Raw genomic sequence first — 25,708 nt, forward strand, 5'->3', positions numbered from 1 at the left:
CCTTTGTTATATCCTGTCTTGTCAGCTGCTACTCCTCCCTCTTGTTCGCTCACTGGCTCACTCTTCAGGGGTATCTGGGCTGTAACCACCCTAACTTGCTCATATTGAAAAGGGGGGTCGACAATATGGGGAAGGGGGATAAGACGCCTGTTTTTTGATTCAATGTGCAGTTACTAAAGTCCTTTAACTGTCTTCTGGAGTTCTGAGAAGGAACTTTCCACCAGTTCCGGCTGGTTGTTTACAGGTTCTGGGGCAGACAGCACCCAGAAGCATCTCACTCCACCATCTGGATCTTTAATCTTACTTGTTTTAAGTTATTTTGGGGAAACAGAACTATAAACGCTAAGCATAATGGATGACTTTTGCAGTTTCCCGTCTCCTTGGCATCCACCCCTGGCCCCCAGCCAACCCCAGGCTGCCCATCCACCCCCCAACCCTGCAGCAAGACTGGGTGGGGCCCCCAGAGCTTCTCTGCTGGACAGGGGCTGTGCCCCACCACAGGGACAGTGCCCACCCGTTCTCTTGCACACTCTTGCCACAGCCATGGCTCTGGTGATCTGGGTGGGCACGTTTTCTATTTCCCTATAATCCGGACCCAGGCGAGGGCTCTCCCACCACACTCTGCCAGGGAGGGGCCTCGGTGCCCGTCTCAGCATCGGGGACCGGCCACCACCCCGCGGGGCCTCTAGCGAGGGTCCACGCGTGCAGCTGCCTCGGACACGGCATGAGAAGGGGGGCTGACACAGACTTCACACTGGGCTCTGAGCACATGTCCCATCAAGATTGTTCAACTGGTTTTTTGCTCCAAGCCCTAAAGTTAAAAGCTGGGGATTTTCAATCACAGACATTTTAACTACAAAGCAAAAGGGATTTTAATCAAAAACTTAAAGGGAATAGTTTTTATGACATAAGTAAATGCACTATAAAAACCCAACGCAAGTTTATGAAGCAGAAAATGAAAGTGCTGCTGCCCGGAGCACCACTGCCAACACTGCTGACTCCGTTTCTCGGTTTCTTCTAGATGCACGTCAACTGATTTTTTTAACACAAAAACAGATTTAAAAACAAACACTAATCAAGAACCCACATCTGCCGTTTCACACAACTGGAAATCTCTATACAAACGCATCAGAACTGCCATCGTCTGAATCCTGTCCTCCCAGGAGGTCCTCAAGTCCAAAAGCCCAGCACCTCGGGGTGGGACGTTCTTTGGAAAGAGTCGTTTCGAGGGGGTTAGGCTAGCCAAGGGGCAATCAGGCTGGAGTGAGGGTGTAGGCCCGAGCCAGTGGCTGACCTCCGTCTAAGAGGACACGCAAACACACGGAGACCCAGGGCAGCAGAGCCTGAAGGGCTGCGGCCGCCAGCCGAGCAGGGCGGAGGAGGGGGAGCAGGGCCAAGGAGGGCCAAGCAGGGCCGGCCGCCGCGGGAAGCTGGCAGCAGCCAGGGGCTCCTCCCAGACAGGTCTCCGAGGGCGCACAGCCCTGCCCACCCCTTCTGGCCTCCGGAGCTGCGAGAGGATCGCTTCCTGTTTTGAGCTCCCTGGCTCCTGACAGCGTCAGGGCAACCTGAGGAAATGAAGGTAAGGACCAACACATCTTCAGAACAGCATCTTTTTATTTCAGGGGTCCCCCATAAAGTATGTAACCAATTCCCTACTGGGGAACGGACCGCCTCCCAGGCGGCCTTTTCATTTAGTGAGTTTCATTTTCTGACCCAAGGCCACAACAGCCAGAGCCTGGGGCTAAACCGGGAGGGAAATGGTTTCCTGGGGCCCCAGCTCGAAAGAGGGGCCCAGTCCTTTCTCAGCCCCGACCCTCTGCGGCTTCCCCACCGGCAGGTTTAGGGGCTGCCTGCAGGACCGTGACAGTTCCGACAACCACTCAGGCACCTGGGAGTACACAGGCAGGTGAGCCTGCGACAATGCCCTCCACGTGTCTGTCCTGGAGCTGGCTGATGTCACTTCTTGCTCTCCAGCATCCGTTTCTTTTTCTTTTTGGGTTCCTGGAAATTGGCTCTGCTGGCAGCCTCTGCTCTGGCAGTGGGGGGCTGCCGTGGCCCCCTCCGGCGAGCCCCTCCTGCTCTGGGGCCCCTGCCCTTCTGGGGTTGCCCGGCGGGGTCAGCCCTCACACCCTTCCTCCTCCACCGCCGCTTCTTCTCCACCCCAGAGCTCGGGTCTGGACGCCCATCCTCTTCCTCCCTGTTTTCTGGGAAGACAGCAAGGCACCGTGAGCCACACGTGGCCAGCAAGAGGCCACAGCCGGGGTGCCCAGTCCCCAGGGGAGACAAAGAGTGGGAGGACGCGAGGCCAAGCTGCCAGCACGGCAAGGGCACTCCAAACCCTGACCCCGTGGGCTGGTGTTGGGTGCCCGAGTCCGCACTGGGTGAAGGCCCGTCTGATTCACACAGTCAAAAGTGAGCCCCAAAACTCCGACTGTGCTCAGGGAAATAAAGGCAGTGACACACCTCCTGGTTCCGAGGGCACTCATAGAGGGCTGAACGTTCTCGGCCTTCCTACCTGGTGGACGCGCTGCCGCAACAGAACTGTCCTCTGTCATGCATCTAACGTAAATGTAATTCTTGGAAAAATAGCCCACCACATCCACGAGGAATAAGAAAGCACCTGGGGTCATTTTACCATGTTACTTCCCCGCAACTCCCTAACTGACGACGTCAGCCCCAGAGGAGCACCGAACACACACGTCTGCTACCAGAAGGACAGACAACACCTGGAGAAACCGAGATTCGCTGCAGCCCTGCCCTCACCAAGGGGGCTGGCAAGGCGCCACCTGAGGACGTGTGGACATCGAGCTCCATGAGCACCAGGCAGGCGCAACCCCACTGCCAGCTCAGGACGCGGGAGACAGCCCGCCATGAGGACGGACCCGGGCAGAGAGAAGCAGGGTGCCGACACGTGAAGGCAGGTGAGAGCAGGACTGGCCCAGGGCCTGTGGGAGGCAGCAGACGGCTCTGAGCAGCGAGGGGAAGGCCGGTGGGGCCAGGAGAAGTAGCTTGGACAGTTTGATGCACCACTGAGAGCGTAAAGACAGCACGCATGGGACTGACATGGCGTCGGTGTGCAAGCCAGACTGACAGCAGGCTGGGCAGGGGGTGGTGCAAGGTCCAGGCCTGGAGCCACATGGACCCTGACAGAGGGGCAGATCCTGACGCTTCTCGGGCAGGACCCGTGGGACCTGCAGCCTGTCTGGGTGTCCATGGGCAACACAGAGAGGCCTTCGGCCAGGGACAGGGCCCCCTCCTCCTCCTCCTCCTCCTCCACGTGTAGCACCCACCCCTGCAACCACATTCTGTATGCTCTGCAGCAGGCACAGGCCCAGCGTGGGACGAGAGCTCATGAAGCCCTGCAGGTTGGGGGCCGCACGCTAACCCCACTCATGTGCCCGCTGTGGGGCACACAAAGGGAAGCCTCTGGAATCCAGGGTGACAGCAGCCAGGATGAAAGTCCCCCAGAGGACACAGGGGTGGAAGGGAAACGGGGGGGGGGGGGTTCAAACCCAGAGAGGGGGTGAGGGCCAGGGAAGGAGCCCAGATAAAATGGACTCAGTGGCCTGGGGAGGATGAGACGAACAGACAGAGCTGTAGCTAAACAAAGGGGTGCAGCAGGAGCCGGGAAGCCAAGGCCCACACCAGGCCATGCGGTGGCCCCGGCTGCTGCAGGATGCCTGGCCCAGGAGACCAGCCAAGCACACGGGGGGGGGGGGGGCCGCTAGGGCACTGCAGGAGCCGGGCGCTCCCTGGAGGAAAGAGCGCCTGTCCCCAGCAACTGGGAAAAGGGGACAGCCAGGGATGTAAAGCCGCCATCCCAGCCAGCGACCGGCTCTAGCCCTACCTTTCTTGCCCTGGGACCGGGATTTGGGCAGGCGCTTCTTTTTCTTCCTCTTCCTCTCCAGCCTCCCTTCCTGCAGAGCTCTGCAGGCCTTTTCCGGAACGTCGTCCTCAGGGAAGTGGCCTGGAGAGCAGGGCAGACAAGTCAGGGGTGCAGAGGGCAGGCCGCAGGCACTCTGGTCTGGTCCTGCGAGCCCCACTGCCACCTACACCGTATGAGCCTGTTCCGACACCCCAGAGCTGTCCCGAGGCCTCCAGCCGAAACCCACCAGCTCAAAGCCACCCACCCACAGGCACAGGTGTGCCTAGAGCTGGGGCCTGGGGCGTCCATCTTGTATTTGGTCTATTTTTTAAAATGCTTAGGCTGGGAAGGGGCCCAGAGGGAGCTTGCCAGAGCACTGAGTATGTTCTGTATCCTGGTGTGTGCACTTGTCAAGACCCAGCAAATGTGCACTTAATAGTCACACACAGCGTTGTATATAAGTTTTACCTAAAAATACATCAGCTTCTAGTGGCTCCTAACATGCAGACAGCAGTGCTTACAAGGACTTGCGCTGATGTTTGCAGTTTACTTTGGAATCCATCAAAACAGTAGGATGGATTTACAGACAGAAGGAAAGACTGATGGCTAGACACATGCTAGAGCAAGGCAGCAGTGCACCGCCGGGGTGTAAGACAGCGCAGCCGCCGTCGAGCAACATGGCAGAGACTCAAGACCTTAGATGTAGAATTACCCAACGGCCTGGCCGTTCCACTCCCACCCACTCCCAGGTGGACACCCCAGCACAGCGGGTGTAAACAGGGAGTCAGACTCTCCACCAGTGTTCAGAGCAGCACTCTCGACAAGAATCAACAGGTGGAAACAACCCAAGTGTCCATCAACAGACGGACAAACATAGCAAGGTCCATGCATATGAGGGGATGCCACTCGGTTGTAAGGCGGGATGATGTGCTGGCAGGTGCCACCACACAAAGAACTCTAAAAACACCACGCTGAGTGCAAGACGGCTCATAAGGGCAAACACTGGGGAAATAGTGAATTCAGAGACAGGACGTCAATGAGAGGTTACCAGGTGGTGGGGGAAGAGGGGAAGGGGCTTTGGGTGTCGAATATAGAGTGTTTGAAATTAAAGTTAATACAATACTTTAAAACCTAAAAGTAGATAGTAAAGTGATGGTGGCAAAAACCAGGTAGTGGACATACAGGAATTTACTGTGAAGTCCTTTCAACTGTGTTGTATGTTTGAAAATTTTCATAGTAAGATGCTGCAAATAATACTTAGTTTTCAATCATAAACGGCCTGGGAGATGATCTCTGGGGCAGGCCATTCCAGGCCCGTCAGCCGCACACCGAAGGTGGAGGCATCGCCCCCCACAATAGACAGGGGGTCCCTCACATCCCCGAGGAGACGCCACCTTGCCACTCTGCCATCCCCTTGGCCACGCCATCTCCTGAGGCCCACTTGGCACACCAAGCTGGCTGAGGCATTGGCCTCACACGTGGCCCAGCTATCGGCCCTGGGGAGGCAGCCCCACCCCAGCACCTTGAGGCCCATGGCAGCCAACCATGGCTCACAGCCCCTGCTGCCACCAGGACAGTGGCCTCCATCTGCTGGGACAATGGCCCAGAGCACCCACCAGCTCCAAGCCCCCACACCCACAACCAGGAACAAGGAAGGCCAACAGGAGACCGAGCCCTTGTGTCGTTGTCCACCCCAGCAGCACGGACAAGTCTCTCGGAGGCCTGGGCCAGCAGCGTCATACTCACCTGGGCACTTGTCCCAAGGCAGATTCTTGGGCCCCAAGTCTGTGATGTCACTCGTGTGTGAGAACCGCTGAGCTGGAACTCGCCGTGCCCCCGCCTCGCCTCCCTCTCCCGAACCACCACCTCTTTCGCAAGCCAGCATTTGTGCTGTGAGCCGGACACGTGGACCCAGACCACCCCCGAGAGAACGAAATCCCTTCCAAATCGAGGTGGCCACTGGCGGGTGGCCCAATCCTCACCTTCAGCGAGCTCCTGCAACCTGAAAGAACAAAGGACAGTCACCACCACCACTGGGGGCCCCAGCCCTGCTGCAGATTCCTGAAAGGGGTCCACCCCGGCAGCTGTCCTCGGGAAGCCCGTCCCGACCGAGCTGGACCCCAGCCCCTATCTGGACGCACGGTCTGAGCTACGAGAACGGCACTGCCACAGGGATCCTGTCCGCCCCCCACCTGGCCTGGACACTTCAGGGAAGAACAAAAGCACCCGCCAGGCCAGCGAGGCAAAGGGCAAAGCCAAGGGCGCGGGAAGGACAATGCCAGCTGCCTTCCAAACAAGCACTCACTTCCGGATCACTTTGTAGAGACGCTTCCTGTTCTGCGAAGGGGTGTTGGGCCGACTGGCCATCTCGAAGAGCCTGTTGGCAACCGCCTCGTAGTCAAACTGTTTCCAAAGGAGAACTCGTCACGCCCCTTGCACGGGCACTGAGACGGGAAGACCAGTGACACCGACACACTTGGTCCAACACGCCGGCCCCACTGGGTCCCAAGAACACCCCCCTCCCGGGAGTGTCCCTGCCTCATCCCTCCAGCCCACAGCCGCCTCCCACAGGGCAGGGCCAGGTGCGCCCCAGAGAGCCACCGAGAGCCACACGGGTGAGCCTCAGCCTTGCCAACATCTGCAGCCAGGCGAAAACAAGGAAAAAACAAAGCAGGACAAATAGATTCTAGTAAGTCCTACTCAACCAAATATATCCAGAACAGTTACCTCAACAGAAAATCAGTGTCTAAAAATTATTAACAAAGACCCTACATTTTTTGGTACTACGTCTCAGATACCTGATGGGTCTTTTATCCTGAAGGTATGGACAGCCCAAGGGGGACAACCCCAGAGAAAAGACGCCGAAGGACCGTCACGGGGGCCCCAGGCCTCGCCTGCCTTCCCATGTGCCTGAAGCCACGACTTGCTCACTGGGCTGCACGGCCAAGCTCCGGGCACCTCAGCCCTGATCTCTGCCGAGGCGGCTGTTTCCTCAGGGAGGCTTGGAGGCGGCCCACTTGCCAAGGAAAAGGTCTGCTGGGTCCTGCCCTCCCCGCCCCCGACCCCCACCGCGTTCTCGCCGTCCCCCGCCCACCCCCGCTAACTGTCAATAGGTTCAGCAGCTCCAGGTCAGATCGTAGGTGCCCACCCCCCCCACAGGTCTGCGTGGAGCCAGGGGGCTCGGAGACAGTCCTGAGGCAGTCTACCTACCTGGAGGACAGCACCGGCGCTGTCCCCGTCGTCTCCTGCCTGCCCGTCCCCATGAACAGAGCCTAGGATGAGAAGGGGCCCATGAGCTCAAGGACTGGGGCCGGCATGCCCAGCGTCCCACGCCAGCCCCCAGGGGCCAGGATGCCAAAACAAACACGAAACAAGAGGCTGGGAGCTTCCTGCCAGGGCTCATCAGCCTTGATGTGGGTGCAGGCAAGGGCAGGGGGGAGAACCCAGGACAACGTGACAAGTGGGCGCCTGATGGTCTCACCCAGAACAGAGGCTCCAGGAGGGGGCCCTGCTGCAGGCCGGGGTTGGGGCCCAGCCAGTCCTTGCAGAGGCAAAGGGGATTAGGAGCAAGTGTTTTAGGCAGCAAAAGCGGAGTGCGAAAAGTTCCAGAAGTGAGGAATAAGGTAGCTAAGCCCAGCCCCAGGGCTGGTGGGACTGGGGCCCACAGGGGATGATCCCCTTCGGGGGTCTGGTGCCAGCCTGGGCACTTGGGGCCCTGGGGCACTGCCTGAAGCCGAGACTCCCAGATAAAGAGGTGGCTGTGAGGAAGCACAGAGGACAGAGCAAGATGACAGCAGGGCCTCCGAGGGGCACAGGGACAGGAGGCGCCCTAGTACCCGCCCAGCACGCAGGGTCACTCAGGCACAGGAGGATGGAGAGGGCGGGACAGGTAAGACACACAAAGGAAGACAGGGATCAGGGATCTGCCAACAAGAAAGCCACGGATCACATCAGCAAGCGCTCTAGGGGTCGGAGGGGAGAACGGCCATCGGGGAGCTTGTCGACAGGGGTGTGACCCTCCACACAGTGCACGGCACAAGTGCAGGGCTCTGCAGGGTCAGCCACGTAATGTGACAGCAGCAGACAAGCCAAATCCACGCGAGGCCAGCGGGTGGCTCACAGCCACCTGTAGGGATAGCATGTCCATTCCAACGATACGGGAAACAGGCCAAGCGGGAGGTCGTCACCACCGTGTGCAGGACCTGCCCCCAGAGGCCTTCCACTGGGGACACAGGGTGCTTGGGCAGTCCCCGAGAGTGTGACAGGTGAGTAGAGCAGACACCCAGGTGCCCCCCAAGCAGAAGGCAGGGCAGCTGGGGCCCATGACAGGAGCATGCCCAGGAGCCGTGGGTGAGCACAGGGAGGAGCCAGGAACAGGGACAATGTGCTGACTGTCCCAGGAGGGAAGGACATACACACTTTATGCTTTTACAAGGTGCCCTGGCTGCCGTGGGAACAGATGCTGGGGACACAGTAGCGCTGGGGACACAGTAGCGCAGGGGACCAGGCGGGGGGTGATGGCCACAGGCCCCAGCCAGGGCAGGGCTGCGGGGAGGAGAGACGCTGTCGGATCCTGAGGCGCTCGAGCCTCACCTTTAGGTGGCTGCCCAGGCGGCTCCTGGGAGGGCTTATCTGGCCCACAGTCGTCACCCTCCAATGACCCATCGCTCTCCCACACCCCGTCATCCTCCGACATCTCCTCCTCCTCCTCTCGTGCATCCAACTCGTTCATTAAATCCTCGATGGCAAATGGGGCCTGTTCCACGATCGTTTCAAAGACACCTCGAACTATGTTATGCAAAACCAGGGTGCTGAGGGCGGGCAGAGGAAGGAAGCAGACCTGTTAGCCGATGCCCACACAGAGGAGACCCTGACTCGGTCCCGCTCCCCCATCCGCACGGCCCAGCGGCCTCCAGGCACTCCCATCACTGCTCCCCTCAACCCAACTTGTCTTCTCTTCCTAAAGGGGACATTTCCTACAAATCATCCTGAAGAATGCAAAGACAAAGAGCAGCTTGACCTGATGAAGCCGCCTGCCACTCACTCCTTAGTCCTGGCGGCGATTCTGCAGAAGGGATCGATAAACTTGAGATTCTGGTCAGCCGTGAGCTACAGGGAGAGGAAACAAGAGCCGCCTGAGACCTCTGCTTATACACACCATGCGGGCAGCCCCCGGCCTGACTGCAGGCACCAGGCTTCACGGAGGCCACGTGGGCAGCCCCCGGCCTGACCCCAGGCACCGGGCTTCACGGAGGCCATGTAGGCAGCCCCCAGCCTGACCCACCCAGCTTCACAGAGGCCACGCGGGCAGCCCCCGGCCTGAGCCGTCACCCTCACCTCCTGGGCACCCACTTTGGTCAACTCCTCCAGGAAGATCTCGATGAAGTGACTCTTCACCCCGTTGGGGGCCTGGCTGTCTGGGTGTAGGATCTCGGTTGTCAGCAGCTTCAGCAGCTGCTCGATCTGTCTGGGGAAAGAGGAGGCAGGTCCAGCAGGCAGCTGTGGGGAGGGAGCACACGGTTGCCTCTCCTTCCTGGGGGCTTCTCAGCCCTGGGAGCAGCACAGTCGCAGGCAGGTGTGGGCTCGTGGCCGGGCCAAGCTTCACCTGCACGTGCGGCGAGGCGCCCTAACACTGCGTCTCCACCACAGGGGGCCCTGGATCCAGCTGCAAGGGACAACTGCCAGCGGCAGTCGTAAGGTGTGAACGAAAGCCCAAAGGCGCCCTCCGTCCTCCTGCCCCTTGGGGTCGCGAGGGGAAGGAAAAGGCTCAGTCCAGGCGGCAGACGCACAGGGCTCTCGCGGTTCCCTTTGCCAGCCACGCCGACCACGGCCTCGGGACAAGTACAGCCAGCCAAGGAAGGCGAGCGAGATTCCTAGCGTGCTTCCAGTTCTCTGCTGCAGGAGCTGCCCTCCCCCGACACCCTCGCTTCCAAGTTCTCCGTGGCTCACTGGTCTTGGTGGCCTGGCGGGCCCTGGCAGTGAGGAGCCTGGCCAAGGTAAATATTTCCACAATTGGGAGCAACCGCCACTCACACGGATCTGCCACAGTCTTCAAGACTGCTACTTAGCTGCTGTTCCTCTCCAGCTGAGGACTTGAATTCTGATTCACAGTAAGAACGTGTCATCAAGGTCAACACCAAAGACATCGTCCATAAACTTATACACAAATCGTAATTTTTAAAATGTCTTCATTTTAAGCACCATCAGGGTCATCCTGCAATGTAAAGGATCTCCCCACGACAAACAGCTAAAAGAGGAACACGCGGCCCCGGGCTCCCAGAGTGTGAGCCGGAGGGGGCAAAGTGTCTGCCTCGGACCCACCACCTGCCCCCTCAGACCTGCCACCCCTGGACCTGCTGGGAGAGCGGTGCCCTCCCGGGCCGTGCGGGACATACCTTTCATCCCATCCATGGGTCTTCAGGGCCTTCAAGGACTCGTTCAGGACCATCCGCATGAGCTGTGCACAGAAGGGGCAGCATTAGGGAAGCGTGGCCCAGACGTCACCCAGCCCCACTCGGCGCCTGCCAGAACTTTCACTGAGATGGGACACCGGGCCAGCAGGCCCCCGGGCCTGGAGGATGACTGCTCCACCTGGGCTGAGACGGTCCAGCTTTCCAAGAGCAACAGCAGGTGAGCTCTCAGGACAAACGCAGAACGGCAACCTGGCTCAGGCTGGAGTCCTGGTGCAGAAGTGAGTGCAGGGATCCAGGCCTTCCCGGAGGCAGGGCGCCACAGCAAAGCCAGAGCCGCTCACCGAACACCTCTCCCGGCACAGAGCACAAGCCCCGCGCACTTTCTCCTCTTGGATACGCAGTAAAGACTCTCCCCTCAAGCCTCAGCATCTAAACCAAGCTCCAGAGGCGCAAAATCTGCCCTACAGTTCCTCTGGCTCCCCCACACCCCTTCACAACGAGGTTCAGTGTGTTCTCCTGGCAGCCCCCTCCAGATACCGGCACACCCCCGGGGAGGAGACCGAGCCTGGGAGAAAGCCTCTGAGGACACAGGGCCCCGAGGAGCCTCTGGTCACAGCCAGGACGCCACCCCGGGACGGCAGGCCCTGCCTGAGACCTCGGCCTCCACAGCAGGAAGGGCTATGCTGCTGCACTCGGCCACGGGAGAGGAAGACAGGCCTTCAGCAGCCCGGAACTCACACTGTGACAAGGCCGCAGCTACACCCCTGGTCAACAGTGCTGGCTCCATCTGAGGATTCTCAGGTCAGACGAACCCATATGGGGCACAATGCCTGGTCCCTGGCTGCCGCCTGGCCCCTCCTCAGTCCCTCCAACCTCCCCTCCCGAGCGCCAGCTTTTCTGGGTGGGTGACTGCCCACAGGAGCATCTCACAGACACATGCCAGCCACCTGACCCAGGCCCATGTTCGAGCTGGTCGCCGAGGCAGAGGGGCAGGTCAGGAAGTAACCACACCCCCTAAAGACCTGTCCTCAGCAAAGGCAGGATGCTGCCCTGTTCAGGTGCCCCACTCCTCCTGATCATGTGCCCGTCTCTGGAGCTGGCCCAGAGTCCCAGTGACCTCCACCCACAGCCAGACTGGGTTTAACAGGAGGGAAGGAGGCCAGAACAGCAAGACGCTGTGTATAGAAAACCCAAATTCCCCCTGTAGTTCTAGAGCAAATTACTGACCTAAATCTGTAAGAATGCAATGGAGAAGGAGAAAGCAAACAGGAATGCTGTACTACAGTGTAACTTTCATCACCCTCTTCACGGGCTTGGCATTGGGCACACCAGGCAGCAGTGCACTGGACTCGCCTTCCCCACCCTGCACGTGGCAGAAGGCACAGCCTCGTGGCACAGTGTCACCAGGAAGGCAGCTCTGACCCTTCGGACCTGAGTCGCCTTCTCTGGCCCAAAATTCTGCGTAGCTGCTTTAAGGATCTGCAAAGCATGGCAGGAATTCCTTCCTCACCCAGTAACCTCCGAAATGGGGGCAAACGGGGAGGAATCCCGAACAAGTGTGTCCCAGACAAAGCTCTGTCCAACCCCGACCTGCCAGACTTGTGGAGTCCCTGCCTCAGGGTCCCTCGCTGCCCCAAAGCCTTTCCTCTGTGAGCAGTCTGTCTGGGGGGCTCAGAGGCCAACCACTGCCCCAAAGCGCCCCGGCCCTCCCTGGCTCGGACAGCAACAACAGGATGCCAGGGTGCAGAGCTGCCGTGCCCTCCCCCCATCCCCACCCGCCACAGCGTGCTGCAAGGGGCCCAGCTGGGGGCGCACAGCTCCTCACCATGTAGTACTTGTCCAGGCGCAGCCTGTCCAACCCCATCCACTCGCGGTTCATGGTCTGCCAGAAGGTCTGCAGGAACAGGTGCTCTAGGACAGGGGAGCCCCGTTAGCACCACGAGAGGGGCCCCGTGGGAACACAGGCACCACTCCGGGAAGCGAGGCGAGCGGGTCTCAGGAAGCCAGGCCAGGACGACCTGGGCAGGGCCGGAGTCCTCAGCCCCGGAGCCACTGAGCGTGTTTCTCGTAGAAACAGGGCGATTAGGGACCTCGGGAAGAAACCGAAGCACAGCCACCAATGCCAGCTGCAGCCACGTTCTCCGAGGAACAGGAGCGCAGGGACAGCAGAGCAGGCAGCAACGGAGGCACCCCGGGTACAGGCTGCTGCTCGCCCGCTGCTCCCCTGGCCAGAGCTGAGGCCCACCCTCACCCAAGCCTGACCTAACTGCACGTGGCAAGCTCAGCATGCTGGCCCACTGGAGAGACGCACAGCGGACACCGTGTCGCCCACGGCAGGACCTCTGCACCTGCCCAGGCTCTGTCAGCCGGCTGGGTCAGGGCTGGGCCCGCGTTTCCAGGCCGCTCACCTGCTGTCCAGACCACTCCGCGGCAGCCTGCTACGGAGAGCAGAAACCACTCTGCAAACTCTCAGAAGGCAAAACCCACGGAATATGAACCTGCTGCACCAATTTCTCAAATACAGTTCCCAGAGAGTCACACAAATTGAGAAGTGGTTGCTGTGGCTCATCCAACACCCACCCTGACCGTAGCTTCCCTGCAATACTCGGGGCCCACCAGAAGCCGAGGTACCACCAGGCGGTGACAGCGAGGAGCTCAGGACTGGCCCAGAGGGGGGCCAAATGGGACCGGGGCCTGGATGTGGGTGTCCTAAAGGCTCCCATGAGACCCCGAGGCTCAGGCACGGCTAGAGCTACTGATCTGGGTCAGGATCAAAACCAGAAAGAAAACCAACTGCAGGAACCGTAAGACCCTCAGGTGGAAATCAGTCACATTAGCTTTTCTTCTCACACGTTTTTAAACGTGAGGTGTTGGCCCTTTAGACTCCTACTGGAAAGTTGAGTCTATTTCAGGTAGACAAGCGAACCCATATAACACCTGAGCAAGCACCCAGAGGCACCAGCTAGGACTTGTACCCATTTCCGTTGCTTGTGGGATCATTTGCTCTAGACTTTCAAACAGCAAACCTCTTAGGCCTGGCAGTTTTGATTTCTAGCAATCCTGGCAGTTACAGATGGGCTTAAGCACACCAGGGGGGACTTACGTGCCTCCGTGGTCTGGAAAGCGTGTATGAGCTGGGAGATCGTCCTCCCGAGTTCCTCCTGGATGGGGAACAGGAAAAACTCCCTCAGTCCCTGAAGAAACGTGGTCCTCAGTGACAACAAAAGGAGAGACCCACACAGCTGTGCCCTCACTCACCATAGAAGACAGGCTTCTGCCGGCCTGGCGGCCCAGTGCCCTGGGGTTTTGCAAGTTCCACCCCTGGGCAAGACCCCCTCCCACAGCAGGGCTGATGGAACCCCTCAATGAGCCACTGCAGTAACTGCCCCATGCATGAGCCGTGCCTTGTACAGCACAGGCTGATGGCATCATCTCAGGGCTCGGTTTTGCCAAAACACAAATCCCCCATGTTTCCCCCCATACCCATGCCCTGCTCTGCCTTCCACCACTATTGCTTCTGGTGTTCAACTCAGCAAACAACAGAAAAGTCCTAAGATCCACTTGAACCAAAGGCCTGGCTCCCCCCAGCCATAAAGAACAAAGTAGTGAAGCTATAAAACTTCACCCAGCATTTCTGGGCATATTAAAATAGGGTCACCACATGCCCACCTGTCCTCCCACAGGTGCTACCATCCCAACAGAACTGCTTCTCCTACCTTCTCACATACTCACCTGGAGGAGTGGCTTGTCCTGCATCCACATGCAGTAAAACAGCCCTTTCCACACCTTCAGCAGCTCGTCATGAGTGAAACCACCTGGGTCAAAAACAGCACCGTTCAGACTACACGAACTCGGACCTTTTAGTTCCAGAACAAAGCCAGAGAAATGTGCCTGCAGGGGAGCAGGGGACTCCTACCACCGTGAAGGCAACTGGGGGCACAGGGCCCACCCCTCCTCTCTCAAGGAATCCTTCGAGCTGAGAACCTGAGCCTGAGGCTTTAGGGATTCCTCCAGGTGACTACCACTTCATTTGTTCATTCATTCATTCACTCACACTTCCTGAGACTCTACAAGGTATCAGGTATGGTATTCCATTTTGGCGAGTCAAAAAGAAGTCGACCACTTCTTGAGTTGAAAAGAATTCATTGGTGATAAAATTCCTCCAACTTTACAACTTAGGGTTTATGCACTTCTCTGATATACCTCAAATTTTATAGGAAACGTAACCTTACTTATTCAGGATAGTAAGGGAGGCAGATATACAGAATCACGCATTTAATAAATGCACTTGTATCAGAATCACCTGGACTTAGAACACGGACTACTGGCCCTGCTGCCAGGGTTTCTGATTCAGCACGGAGGGGCCCAAGAGTCCGCATTTCTAACAAATGTCCAGGTGATGCTGAAGCTGCTGGTCAGGGGGCTGCATCTCGAGAACCACCGTTACAGAGACCAGTTAACAACAAATGGAAAATCGGGCGACGGCCCAGTAATTAAACAGAAAAGTACAAGCAGTGATACACGCTGCTGGACGGGAGATACAGGGTGCCCCATGCAACAGTTGGAAGCGGGAGCATCTTCCCAGAGCCGGGGACGCCTGAGCCGGGAACGGGAGTCAGCCTGGGGTGGGATTCCGAGCAGGGGCCCAGGCGGCTTCCGGGAAGAGATGAGCGCGGGTGGGGAGGGAGGCCGGGCCCGCCACATGGAGGCTCCCGCGCCAGGCCGCCCCTCGCTCCTGCCCGACCCCCGAGCCCCAGCCCCAGCCCGGCCGCCCCCGCCCACTCCCCAGACCCCCACTCCCGCGCCACCTGCGGCCCGCTGCGTCCTGGCCACGATGTATTTCCGGAGCTTCCGCACCGCGCGGTCCCGGGCCACCTTCTCGTTCCCCGCCAGGCGCTGCGCGAGCTGGATCTCGGGCGGGAGCTGCACGCGCGAAACCATGGCGCCCGGCGCTGCGGAAACACCCACGTCGCCGCCGAAGCCCCGGCCGGGCCGCAAAAGCCCCTGTTACCCGCGGGGCGCGCGCCGTGACGTCACACGCCCGCGACGTCACAGGCCCGCGCCGCCACAGGCCTGCGCCGCGGTTCCGGCCACTCACCAGCGCCGCCTGGGGGCCGGGCCACGCAGCTGCAAGGGCGAGCCGAGGGCCCCGGGAGCCCGCGAGGTTCTCCCTGCACCCTCGGGAGGTTTTGAATTTTTCATTAAAGGGAAATGGTTGATCGTTTGCCCTGCGTTTTAGGAGGGACTGCAGTTCATTCCCAGTTGATGAGGGAAAGCTCGTCTTTACCAAAGAAAGCCTGCCAGAACAGGTGGGCGGGATGGTGGAGCTAGGGAACGGCCAGTTGGCAACCCTCGGTGAAATGAAGGGTTCCGGCAAAGGTCACCAGTAAATGTGTCTGGTCAAGCAAGCACTGGCCTAACCGGTACTCCAAGGACATTTGTGGCTGGTTACTACACCAGAAGGCTGGTTTATTAAATCATAAGTCAACTGACTGCAGCTGTGACTGATTACATCAATGAAGGGTGTGTCTTCTGCAATTGAGAGAATTCAATCAGCTGGATTTAATCCCATCAGTTGAAGACTTTTAAGGAAGAGGGAGAGAACCTTCACTTCTTCAGCTAGCCAGCGAAGCATTTCCTGAGGAATTCATCAGACACCTTCATTGGAGTTGCCAGCTGGCTGCTTGCCCTGCAGAATTTGGGCTTGTGCATCCCCACAGTGTCATGAGACACTTTCATAAACTCTTATATTTACAGATATCACTTGTTGATTCTGTTTCCCTAAAGAACCTTAACTAATACAACTTGGTACCGGGAGTGGTTCTTGAGAAACAGAATCTTAAAATGGGCTTTTACAATTGGTTTTCTACTCTGATTAGATTCAGAGGCACTAATGACTCCATTTCCAGTAATCAAGATGGCAATGACAGTCCATGGTGTGAGTTCGCAATGGAGATATGCAAAATATCACCGTCTGATTTGCCTAATCATACTCTTGTACAAAGCAAGGCTCTGGGTGACAGTGTTTTTGACACCTTAACAGAATTTTGCAGAGTTAAGAGGTATAATGATGTTTGTTGGTTGCTCTTAGATACGCTAGATAAAGGTATAAGAGAAAGGGACGAGCTAAAGTTTTCAAATTTAAAACTTAAGCACTGTATGACAGACGTAAAAGTTTCTATGTGTGCCCTGAAAGAAAATCTTATTTCCTGTGGCCACAGACTTGAGATTTCTGAAAACCAGACCCAGAGTCTCATTGTGCAAGTAGCAGATTTATAATGTAAATTAAAATCTCAACCTCACAGGGTTAAAGTAAATGCTGTTAAAGTAAAGGCATTGATTGGAAAAGAATGGGATCCTGAAACTTGGGATGGGGACATACAGATTGATAATAATGGCAGTGAGGACACTGGAACCCTGGATTCTACTGAGTCTTTGCTAGATATACCTGTAGACGGCTGTCCTGAGGAAACAGCCTCCCAACCTCCAGTCTGCCCTGAGGAGACAGCTACCCAACCCCCAGTCTACTTTGAGGAAACAGCTTCCCGACCTCCAGTCTGCCCTAAGGAGCCTGCCATCCAACCTCCACCTAAAGAGATTAACCCTTCAATGCCTGCTAATCCTGCAATCACCTCCCCAAGAGGAAGCAACCCTCACTCCTCTGTTTGGAGGGATTAATCCTGTTTCAGGAGATGAAACTGCAACAGAATGTCCTGAGGTAAATGGCTTGAGGGATACTTCTAACTCTTTTCATGACCCACCCCCACCACCAGTCTTTGCTTCAAGACTTATAACTAGACTGAAGTCCCAACAGGCCCCTAAGGGTGAGGTACAAAGTGTGACCCAAGAAGAAGTATGCTGTACTCCAAAAGAACTGTATGACTTTTCCAATTTATATAGACAGAAACCAGGGGAATACATGTGGGAATGGATATTAAGGGTGTGGGATAATGATGGAAGGAATATAAAGTTGGATCAGGCTGAATTTATTGATATGGGATTCTGCATTCAATGTTGTAGCTCGAGGGGTTAGAAAGGGTGTTAACAGTTTGTTTGGGTGGTTGGCTGAAACATGGATAAAAAGGTGGCCGACATTACCTGAGCTCAAAATGCCAGAACTGCTCTGGTATAATGTAGAGGATGGGGTCCAAAGGCTTAGAGAGATTGGAATGTTAGAGTGGGTTTATCATGGAAGACTTGCTCACACACCCCTGGAATGTCCACAGGACACACATTTTATAAGGACTGTGAGGAATAAATTTGTGAGACTAGCTCCATCATCCCTGAAGAGCTCTGTAGTCACCCTTCTCTGTAGGTCAGATATTACTGTGGGGACTGCTGTCACTGAGCTGGAATCCGTAAACACAATGGGGATAATCAGATCCCGAGTCAGCAGAAGCTACATGGCAGAGTTAATCTGCAAAGACAAGGTGGGCATGGCTACCATAAGGGAAAACAGGCTCAAGGCCACAGTCAAAATAATCTCACTCGCAGAGAGTTATGGCATTGGCTAGTAGACCATGGAGTACCTAGAAGTAAAATAGATTGGCGGCCTATTAAATTCTTGTTTGATCTGTATAAGCAGAATTCTAGGTCAAGGGAACAAAAGTCTACCTTGAATTACAAAAACAGAGTCATGGCTCCTTAATCAATTCCCAGACTTGAGACAGTTTACAGATCCAGAGCCCCTTGAATGAGGGGAAGGCTGGGTACCCCTGGGGAAGGACCCTGTTACATTACCCAAAATTTATACTGATAATCTTCCTCCCAGCCTTCCCGGTGGTGGTGGGGGGACCTACAGCCTTTTATCAGGATAACTCTGCATTGGGGGAAAAGAAATGATCAGATATTTTGGGGACTATTAGATACTGGTTCAGAAGTGACATTAATTCTAGGAAACCCAAAACATCACTCTGGTCCACAAGTCAGAGTTGGGACTTATGGAGGTCAGGTGATCAATGGAGTTTTAGCTCAGGTACGTCTCACAGTGGGTCCAGTGAGTCCCCAGACCCATTCTGTGGTTATTTCCCCAGGAATCGGAATAGACATACACAGCAACTGGCAGAATCCTCACATCGATTCCCTGACTTGTGGAATGAAGGCTATTATGGTAGGAAAGTCCAAGTGGAAGCCACTAAACTCCCTCTGCCTAGCAAAATAGTAAACCAGAAGCAATACTGGATTCCTGGAGGGATTGCAGAGATCAATGCCACTCTTAAGGACTTGAAGGATGCAGGGGTGGTAACTCCCACCACATTCCCATTCAACTCTCCTATTTGGCCTGTGCAAAAAACAGATGGGTCTTGGAGGATGACAGTGGATTATCATAAGCTTAACCAGGTGGTGATCCAATTGCAGCTGCTGTTCCAGATGTGGTATCATTACTTGAGCAAATCAACACATCCTCCAGTACCTGGTATGAAGCTACTGAGTTGGCAAATGCTTTTTTCTCAATAGCTGTTAGTAAGGACCACCAGAAACAGTTTGCATTCAGCTGGCAAGGCCAGCAGTATATATTCACTGTGCTACTTCAGGGGTTTATCAACTCTCCAGCCCTATGTCATAGCATTGTCCGCAGGGATCTTGAACATTTCTCCCTCCCAAAAGACATCACATTGGTCCATTCTATTGCTGCTATAATGTTGATTGGACTTAGTGAGCAAGAAGTAGCAACTACTCTAGATTTGTGGGTAAAGTATGTGCATGGCAGAGGATGGGAGATAAATCCAACAAAAATACAGGGGCCTTCCCCTAAAATTTCTAAGTGTCCAGTGGGGTGGGGCATGTTGAGATATCCTTCTAAGGTAAAGGATAAGCCGTTTCATCTGGCCCCTCCTATGACAAAAAAAAGAAGCAGAACACCTAGTTGGCCTCTTTGGATTTTGGAGACAACATATTTCTCATTTGGATGTGCTACTCCGACCCATTTACCGAGTGACCAGAAAAGCTTCTAGTCTTCAGTGGAGGTAGAGGGCGATTAAGGTAGCATGCATGAAGTCCACCTTCAGCTATGCCGGAGATGTGCAACATGGCCGCCAGGGCTGATACAACAATAGCTTAAGTTACCCTCAGCCTTCTTTACGGAAGTAGTTCACGCTAAAAGTGCTAGTTCGCGCCAAAAATGCTAACCCTACATCTGCCATCCGCCCTAGCAACAGCAGCCACCAATCCTAGACCGCCACGAGCCCTTGCTAGCCACTTCCCCTTCTCCTAGAGTATATATGCTCTGCCTCTTCAATAAAGTTTTGCAGCTTGATCAGAAACCTGTCTTGTTGTCATTCCTCGTGTCTCTTGTCCCATACCATTCCTCCCTCACAGGACTCGGAGCCTCCGTTGAACGTCCCGCGGGCCAGGACAAGTGGAGACCGCAACAAGATGAGGCTCTGCAACAGGTCCAGGCTGCTGTGCAAGCTGCTCTGCCATTTGGACCATATGATCCAGCTGATCGAATGGTACTGGAAGTGTCAGTGGCAAATAGAGATGCTGTTTGGAGACTTTGGCAGGCTCCTATAAGAGAATCACATTGCAGGCCCTTAGGATTTTGGAGTAAAGCCTTACCATACTCTGCAGATAAGTACTCTCCATTTGAGAAACAGCTTTTGGCCTACTGTTGGGCCTTAGTAGAGACAGAATGCTTAATCATGGGCCAACAAGTTACCATGAGACCTGAGTTACCTATCATAAGCTGGGTGTTTTCCCACCCACCAAGCCATAAAGTTGGGCATGCACAGCAGTGCTCCATCATAAAATGGAAATGGCATATATGAGATAGAGCTCGAGCAGGTCCTGAAAGCACAAGTAAGTTACACAAGGAAGTGGCCCAAATACCCATGGCCCCCACTCCTTCCACCTTACCTTCTCTTTCCCAGCCCACAGCTATGACATCTTGGGGAGTTCCTTACAATCAGTTGACTGAGGAAGAGAAAACTCGGGCTGGTTTATAGATGGTTCTGCACGATATGCAGGCACCACCCAAAAGTGAACAGCTGCAGCACTGCAGCCCCTTTCTGGGATGTCCCTGAAGGACAGTGGTGAGGGGAAATCCTCCCCGTGGGCAGAACTTTGAGCAGTGCACCTGGTTGTTCATTTTGTTTGGAAGGAGAACTGGCCGAGGTGTGTTTGTTTACTGATTCATGGGCTTTTGTAATGGTTTGGGTGGATGGCAGGGACTTGAAAGGAACATGATTGGAAGATTAGTGATGAGATATGTGGATAGACCTTTCTGAGTGGGCAAAAAACATGAAGATATTTGTGTCCCGTGTGAATGCTCACCAGAGGGTGACTTCAGCAGAGGAAAATTTTAATAATCAAATGGATAAGATGACCCGTTGGTGGATACCAATCAGCCTCTTTCCCCAGCCACTCCTGTCATTGCCCAATGGGCTCATGAACAAAGTGGTCATGGTGGTAGGGATGGAGGTTATGCATGGGCTCAGCAACATGGACTTCCACTCACCAAGGCTGACCTGGCCACAGCCACTGCTGATTGCACAATCTGCCAGCAGCAGAGACCCACACTCAGTCCCCAATATGGCACCACTCCCGGAGGTGATCAGCCTGCTACCTGGTGGCAGGTTGATTATATTGGACCACTTCCATCATGGAAGGGGCAGTGATTTGTTCTCACTGGAATAGACATATACTCCATATATGGCTTTGCCTTCCAAACACAATGCTTCTGCCAAAACAACCATCCATGAACTTACAGAATGCCTTATCCATCATCATGGTATTTGTGATGGTTAGGTTCATGTGTAAACTTGGCCAGGTGATAGTACCCAGCTGTCTGGTCAAGCAAGCATTGGCCTAACCATTGCTGCGAGGATATTTGTGGCTGGTTAATAAACCAACAGGCTGGTTTATTAAATCATCAGTCAATTGGCTGCAGCTGTGACTGATGACTCAACGAAGGGTGTGTCTTCCACAATGAGAGAATGCAGTTGGCTGGATTTAATCCAATCAATCAGTTGAAGACTTTTGAGCAAGACAGATAGAGGACCTTCACTTCTTCTATGGCTGCCCAGCTAAGCGTTTCCTGAGGAGTTCGTCGAAGTTGCCAGTTCATTTCCTGAAGAGTTCATCGAACATGGTCATCAAAGAATCCCAGTTCATTTCCTGAGGAGTTCGTCGAAGTTGCCAGGTCATTTCCTGAGTTCATCGAACATCTTCATTGGAGTTGCCAGTTTGCTGACTGCCCTGTGGAATTTGGACTCATGCATACCCACAGTTGCATGAATCACTTTTATAAATCTTATATTCACAGATATCTCTCATTGATTCTGTTTCCCTAGGGAACCCTAATTAATACACTATTCTTCACAGCATTGCTTCTGACCAAGGAACCCACTTCACAGCAAATAAAGTGAGGGGATGGGCACATGTTCATGGAATTCTCTGGTCTTACCATGTTCCCCATCATCCAGAAGCATCTGCATTGATAGAATGGTGGAATGGCCTGTTGAAGACTCAATTATGGTGCAGGGCTGGGGCAGTGTTCTCCAGGAGGCTGTGTATACTCTGAATCAGCGTCCACTCTATGGGGCTGTTTCTCCCATAGCCAGGATTCATGGGTCCAGGAATCAAGGGGTGGAAACAGGAGTGGCACCACTCACTATCACTCCTAGTGATCCACTAGGGAAATTTTTGCTTCCTGTCCCTGCAAGTTTAAGCTCTGCTGGTCTACAGGTCTTGGTTCCAAAAGGAGGAGTGCTTCCACCAGGAAACACAACAATAATCCCATTGAACTGGAAGTTAAGGCTGCCACCTGGCCACTTTGGGCTTCTTATGCCTCTGAATCAACAGGCAAGTAAGGGGATTACTGTACTGGCTGGGGTGATTGATCCTGACTATCAAGGGGAAATAGCACTGCAGCTACACAATGGAGGTAAAGAAGAGTTTTCCTGGAATACAGGGGATCCCCTAGGGCATCTACATTGCCTTGTGATTAAAGTCAGTGGAAAACTGCAACAACCCAATCCAGGCAGGACTACCCACGGCCAAGAAACTTCAGGAATGAAGGGTTGGGTCACCCCACCAGGCAAAGAACCACGGCCAGCTGAAGAGCTTGCTGAGGGTAAAGGGAACATGGAATGGGTAGTGGAAGAAGGTAGTGATAAATATAAAATACGACCAGTTATAGAAAGAAGGACTATGATGGCATGAATATTTCCTCCTTGTTTTATGATGAGTATGTTTGTATTTGTCCATAAAGCAAATGTCTTTGTTTTCTTCTCTATCTTATCACCTTATCGTATGACATAAGCTGTATTGTTCATTTCACAGTATTTAAGTTAAAGGAAATCAAGTTTAAGAGTCAGTGTCACCCAAGGACTTGCACCCTACTCTGGAGAGATTTAGTGCATTTCCGGTTGTACACAGGACAGCCGAGTATTGTTAGGTGAAATATATGTCTGTTAATTGTGCTCCACTTAAAGATAATGTATGGTTTAAGGTGATGTGTATAACTGCCAAGTTGACAAGGGGTGGACTGTGATGGTTAGGTTTATGTGTTAACTTGGCCAAGTGATGGTGTCCATGTGTCTGGTCAAGCAAGCACTGTCCTAAACATTACTGCAAGGACATTTGTGGCTGGTTAATGAAACAGAAGGCTGGTTTATTAAATCATCAGTTGACTGCAGCTGTGACTGATTACATCAATGAAGGGCATATCTTCTGCAGTGAGAGAATTCAACCAGCTGGATTTAATCCCATCAGTTGAAGACTTTTAAGGAAGAGAGAGAGAACCTTCACTTCTTTGGCTAGCCTGCAAAGTGTTTCCTGAGGAGCTCATCAAACGTCTTCATTGGAGTTGCCAGTTTGCTGCCTGCCATAAGGAATTTGGACTCGTGCATCCCCACAGTGTTGTGAGATGCTTTTATAAACTCTTATATTTACAGATATCTCTTGTTGCTTCTGTTTCCCTAGAAAACCCTAACTCATACAGGTCTACATCCTGACTTTCCAAAATAGAGAAGCTGCTAACAGATAAACAAGAAAATCACAAACCCAGACTGTGGGACATTCTGCGAGACAAATGTCCTGATCTCTCCCAGGAGTCAATGTCATAAGTGAATGAATGAATATATACAGGAGGGGAGAGTGCAATGTATAGATCTGGATCAGATCCTGGTGCAGAAAAAAAAGCAATAACAGTCATTTGGGGACAACTAAAAAGATTTGCTTATAGAGAAGATGTTAGATAACAGAATGTTTATTTCTTAGGTGTGACAATGGTGTTGTGTTTGTGTGGATGGGGTCCCCAAGACCACCATCAGTTTTGGTGATTTGCTAGGACTCTCAGGACTCGGCCTGTAGTCACAGCTCTGATTTATTACTGCAAAAGGAAATGGGGCAAAATCAGCGAAGGGAAAAGGCACGTGGGGTGAAGTCCTCAGGACACCAGGTGAAGCTTTCTGAGTCCTCTCCCAGGGGAGTCACACAGTCCACACTCAATTCCTCCAGCAATGAGTTGAGACAACACAAATTATATTTGTTATAATGACATATTGGAATTGGGGGAGGAAGTACCAATGATTATGAAATAAAAATCATGTCAATGCACAGGTGCTTGGGAATTTCCAAAAGGGGCAAGTCTGTCTCCAGACCACACCCCCTCTTCCTCTCCGATTTTCCAGGCTGCCAGCCTCCCCTGTGGATTTCAACATCACCTCTCCTGGAATTTCCAGCCTCTGGCCTGCCCTACAAATTTCAGACTTGCCAGGACACAGATGCCACCCTTTCTGAGCATTGGGGTGGTGCAACTCTCTCTGAACAGCGGGGTAGAAAGCCCAAACCCCCCAAGCGCCGGGGCAGACCCGCCCCCTCCACACACGTGGGAGCCCCTCTCTCCTGCTGGAGGGGATCTCTGGTCCAGACCTCAGTTTCCATGGTTCAGCCCTGGAAGTCACTGTGCCTCCCACTCACCCCTCCTCCGTCCCTTTCAGGCTTTGCTTCTGTTCATGCAGATTTCACAAAACCTTTGTTGGCTCTGCATGCAGTTCTGGGAGGTCCAAGCCATCGACAATAGACCTTTCCACAGATCCTTCCTGCAAAACTGCATTTCCCATCCCGACTTCCGCTGAGGTGGCCGACTGGACCGTGCTCAGCCACAGCCTCTTAGTGAAGGGTCACTGGGTTAAACCCTCAGGTGGAGCCCTGTCCTCTGGACTCACAGCCTGGAAGCTCCGGGAGGCCCCGGATGGAGCTGCTTCTGGTTCTGGTCTCAGAGCGCACTGTCTGCACAGGCTCAGGCTTCTCAGGATCACCAGTCGCTGGCTTCTCTGCACTTGGGAGCTCGGCTCTCAGTTTATCCCTCTTCTCTCCACTTCACTCAAGGAGAAGCCAGGCTGCACCTTCCATACTTGGCCTGGACACTCCATCAGCTAAATGTCCAAGTTCCCTGCTTCCATGTTCTGCCTTCTGTCTGTCCAACGTCAGAACTCGATTTCACCGAGTTCTCTGTCACTTTATAACAAGCATGGCCTTTCTTCCAATTTCCAGTAACACATTTGTCATTTCCTTCTAAGGCCTCACTGGAAGTACCTTTGATGTCCGTTTCCTACCAACATTCTGTTCATGACAAATTATGTATTCTCTGTGACAATACAAACTTTCTCTACAGCCCTCACTCATTTTTTTAAATGCAATTTTATTGAGATATATTCACACACCATATAAACCATCCAAAGTATACAATCAATGGCTCACAGTATTATCATACAGTTGTGCATTCACTGCCACAATCAATTTTAGAACATTTTCATTACTCCAAAATAAAGAAAAAGATAAAAATAAAAACAAACTGCAAAACAACCCATATTCCTTATTCTCCCTATTATATATATATATATATATATATATATATATATATGTACTTTGTCTTTATTTTATTACTCATCTGCCCACAAACTGGGTAAAGGAAGTGTCAGTCACAAGGTTTTCACAGTCACATGGTCACATGATAAAAGCTATATAATTATACACTCATCATCGAGAATCAAGGCTACTGCATTACAGTTCAACAGATTCACGTGCTTCTAGCTGTTCTAATACACTGGAAGCAAAAAAGGATATCTGTATAATGCATAGGATAAACTCCATAATGACCTCTCGACTCTATTTGAAATCTCTTAGCCACAGAATCTCACTCATTTTTGAGCCCTCACAATTCCTCTAGCCTCCACACATGACCCAATTCCAAAGCCATTTCCACATTTTTAGTTATTCATAATAGCAGCACCCCATTTTCCGATATCAAAAAACTGTCTTATGCCATACAATGGATTTTCTTAAAAACAGGAATTTATTGGCTCACAGTTTCAGAGACTAGAAGGCTTGCTTCCCCTCAGGGTTGACAACTTCGGTCTGGACAACAATCTTTGGGGATCCTTGGTGTTTTAATTTCCTTGGCTGCTCAAGCAAATACCATGAA

At 53.6% G+C, this 25,708-nt stretch overlaps 1 protein-coding gene across 2 annotated transcripts; it reads right to left on the reverse strand.

Annotated features, from left to right (window-relative positions):
- Window positions 1-1,596: 1,596 nt before the first annotated feature.
- RRP1 (ribosomal RNA processing 1) lies at window positions 1,597-15,313 on the reverse strand. Of its 2 annotated transcripts, none has more exons than XM_037830855.1 (13): window positions 15,087-15,313; window positions 14,011-14,093; window positions 13,382-13,439; window positions 12,104-12,189; window positions 10,261-10,322; window positions 9,203-9,332; window positions 8,910-8,974; window positions 8,459-8,676; window positions 7,076-7,137; window positions 6,171-6,268; window positions 5,848-5,867; window positions 3,848-3,967; window positions 1,597-2,001 (listed from the first exon to the last, which is right to left on the reverse strand). In XM_037830855.1, the coding sequence occupies exons 1-13, from the start codon at window positions 15,217-15,219 to the stop codon at window positions 1,742-1,744; spliced, it is 1,395 nt and encodes a 464-aa protein (XP_037686783.1). In that variant the 5' UTR covers window positions 15,220-15,313; the 3' UTR covers window positions 1,597-1,741. The 2 variants fall into 2 exon arrangements, with proteins under 2 accessions (XP_037686783.1, XP_037686792.1); XM_037830864.1 differs by having other exon boundaries at window positions 1,804-2,204.
- Between the last annotated feature and the right edge of the window lie 10,395 nt (window positions 15,314-25,708).

The sequence above is a fragment of the Choloepus didactylus genome, chromosome 1 (genome assembly GCF_015220235.1).
Source record: "Choloepus didactylus isolate mChoDid1 chromosome 1, mChoDid1.pri, whole genome shotgun sequence".
Classification (NCBI taxonomy): domain Eukaryota; kingdom Metazoa; phylum Chordata; class Mammalia; order Pilosa; family Megalonychidae; genus Choloepus; species Choloepus didactylus.

What these genes read in the sequence shown, in the direction of transcription:
- RRP1 (XM_037830855.1), bottom strand. Translation starts at nt 15,219, where the DNA reads ATGGTTTCGCGCGTGCAGCTCCCGCCCGAGATCCAGCTCGCGCAGCGC. An exon ending in AGGACAAGCCACTCCTCCAG is followed by an intron (nt 13,440 to 14,010) that starts GTGAGTATGTGA and finishes TTCCCCATCCAG; the next exon opens with GAGGAACTCGGGAGGACGAT. An exon ending in GCGCCGGTGCTGTCCTCCAG is followed by an intron (nt 6,269 to 7,075) that starts GTAGGTAGACTG and finishes CTTTGGAAACAG; the next exon opens with TTTGACTACGAGGCGGTTGC.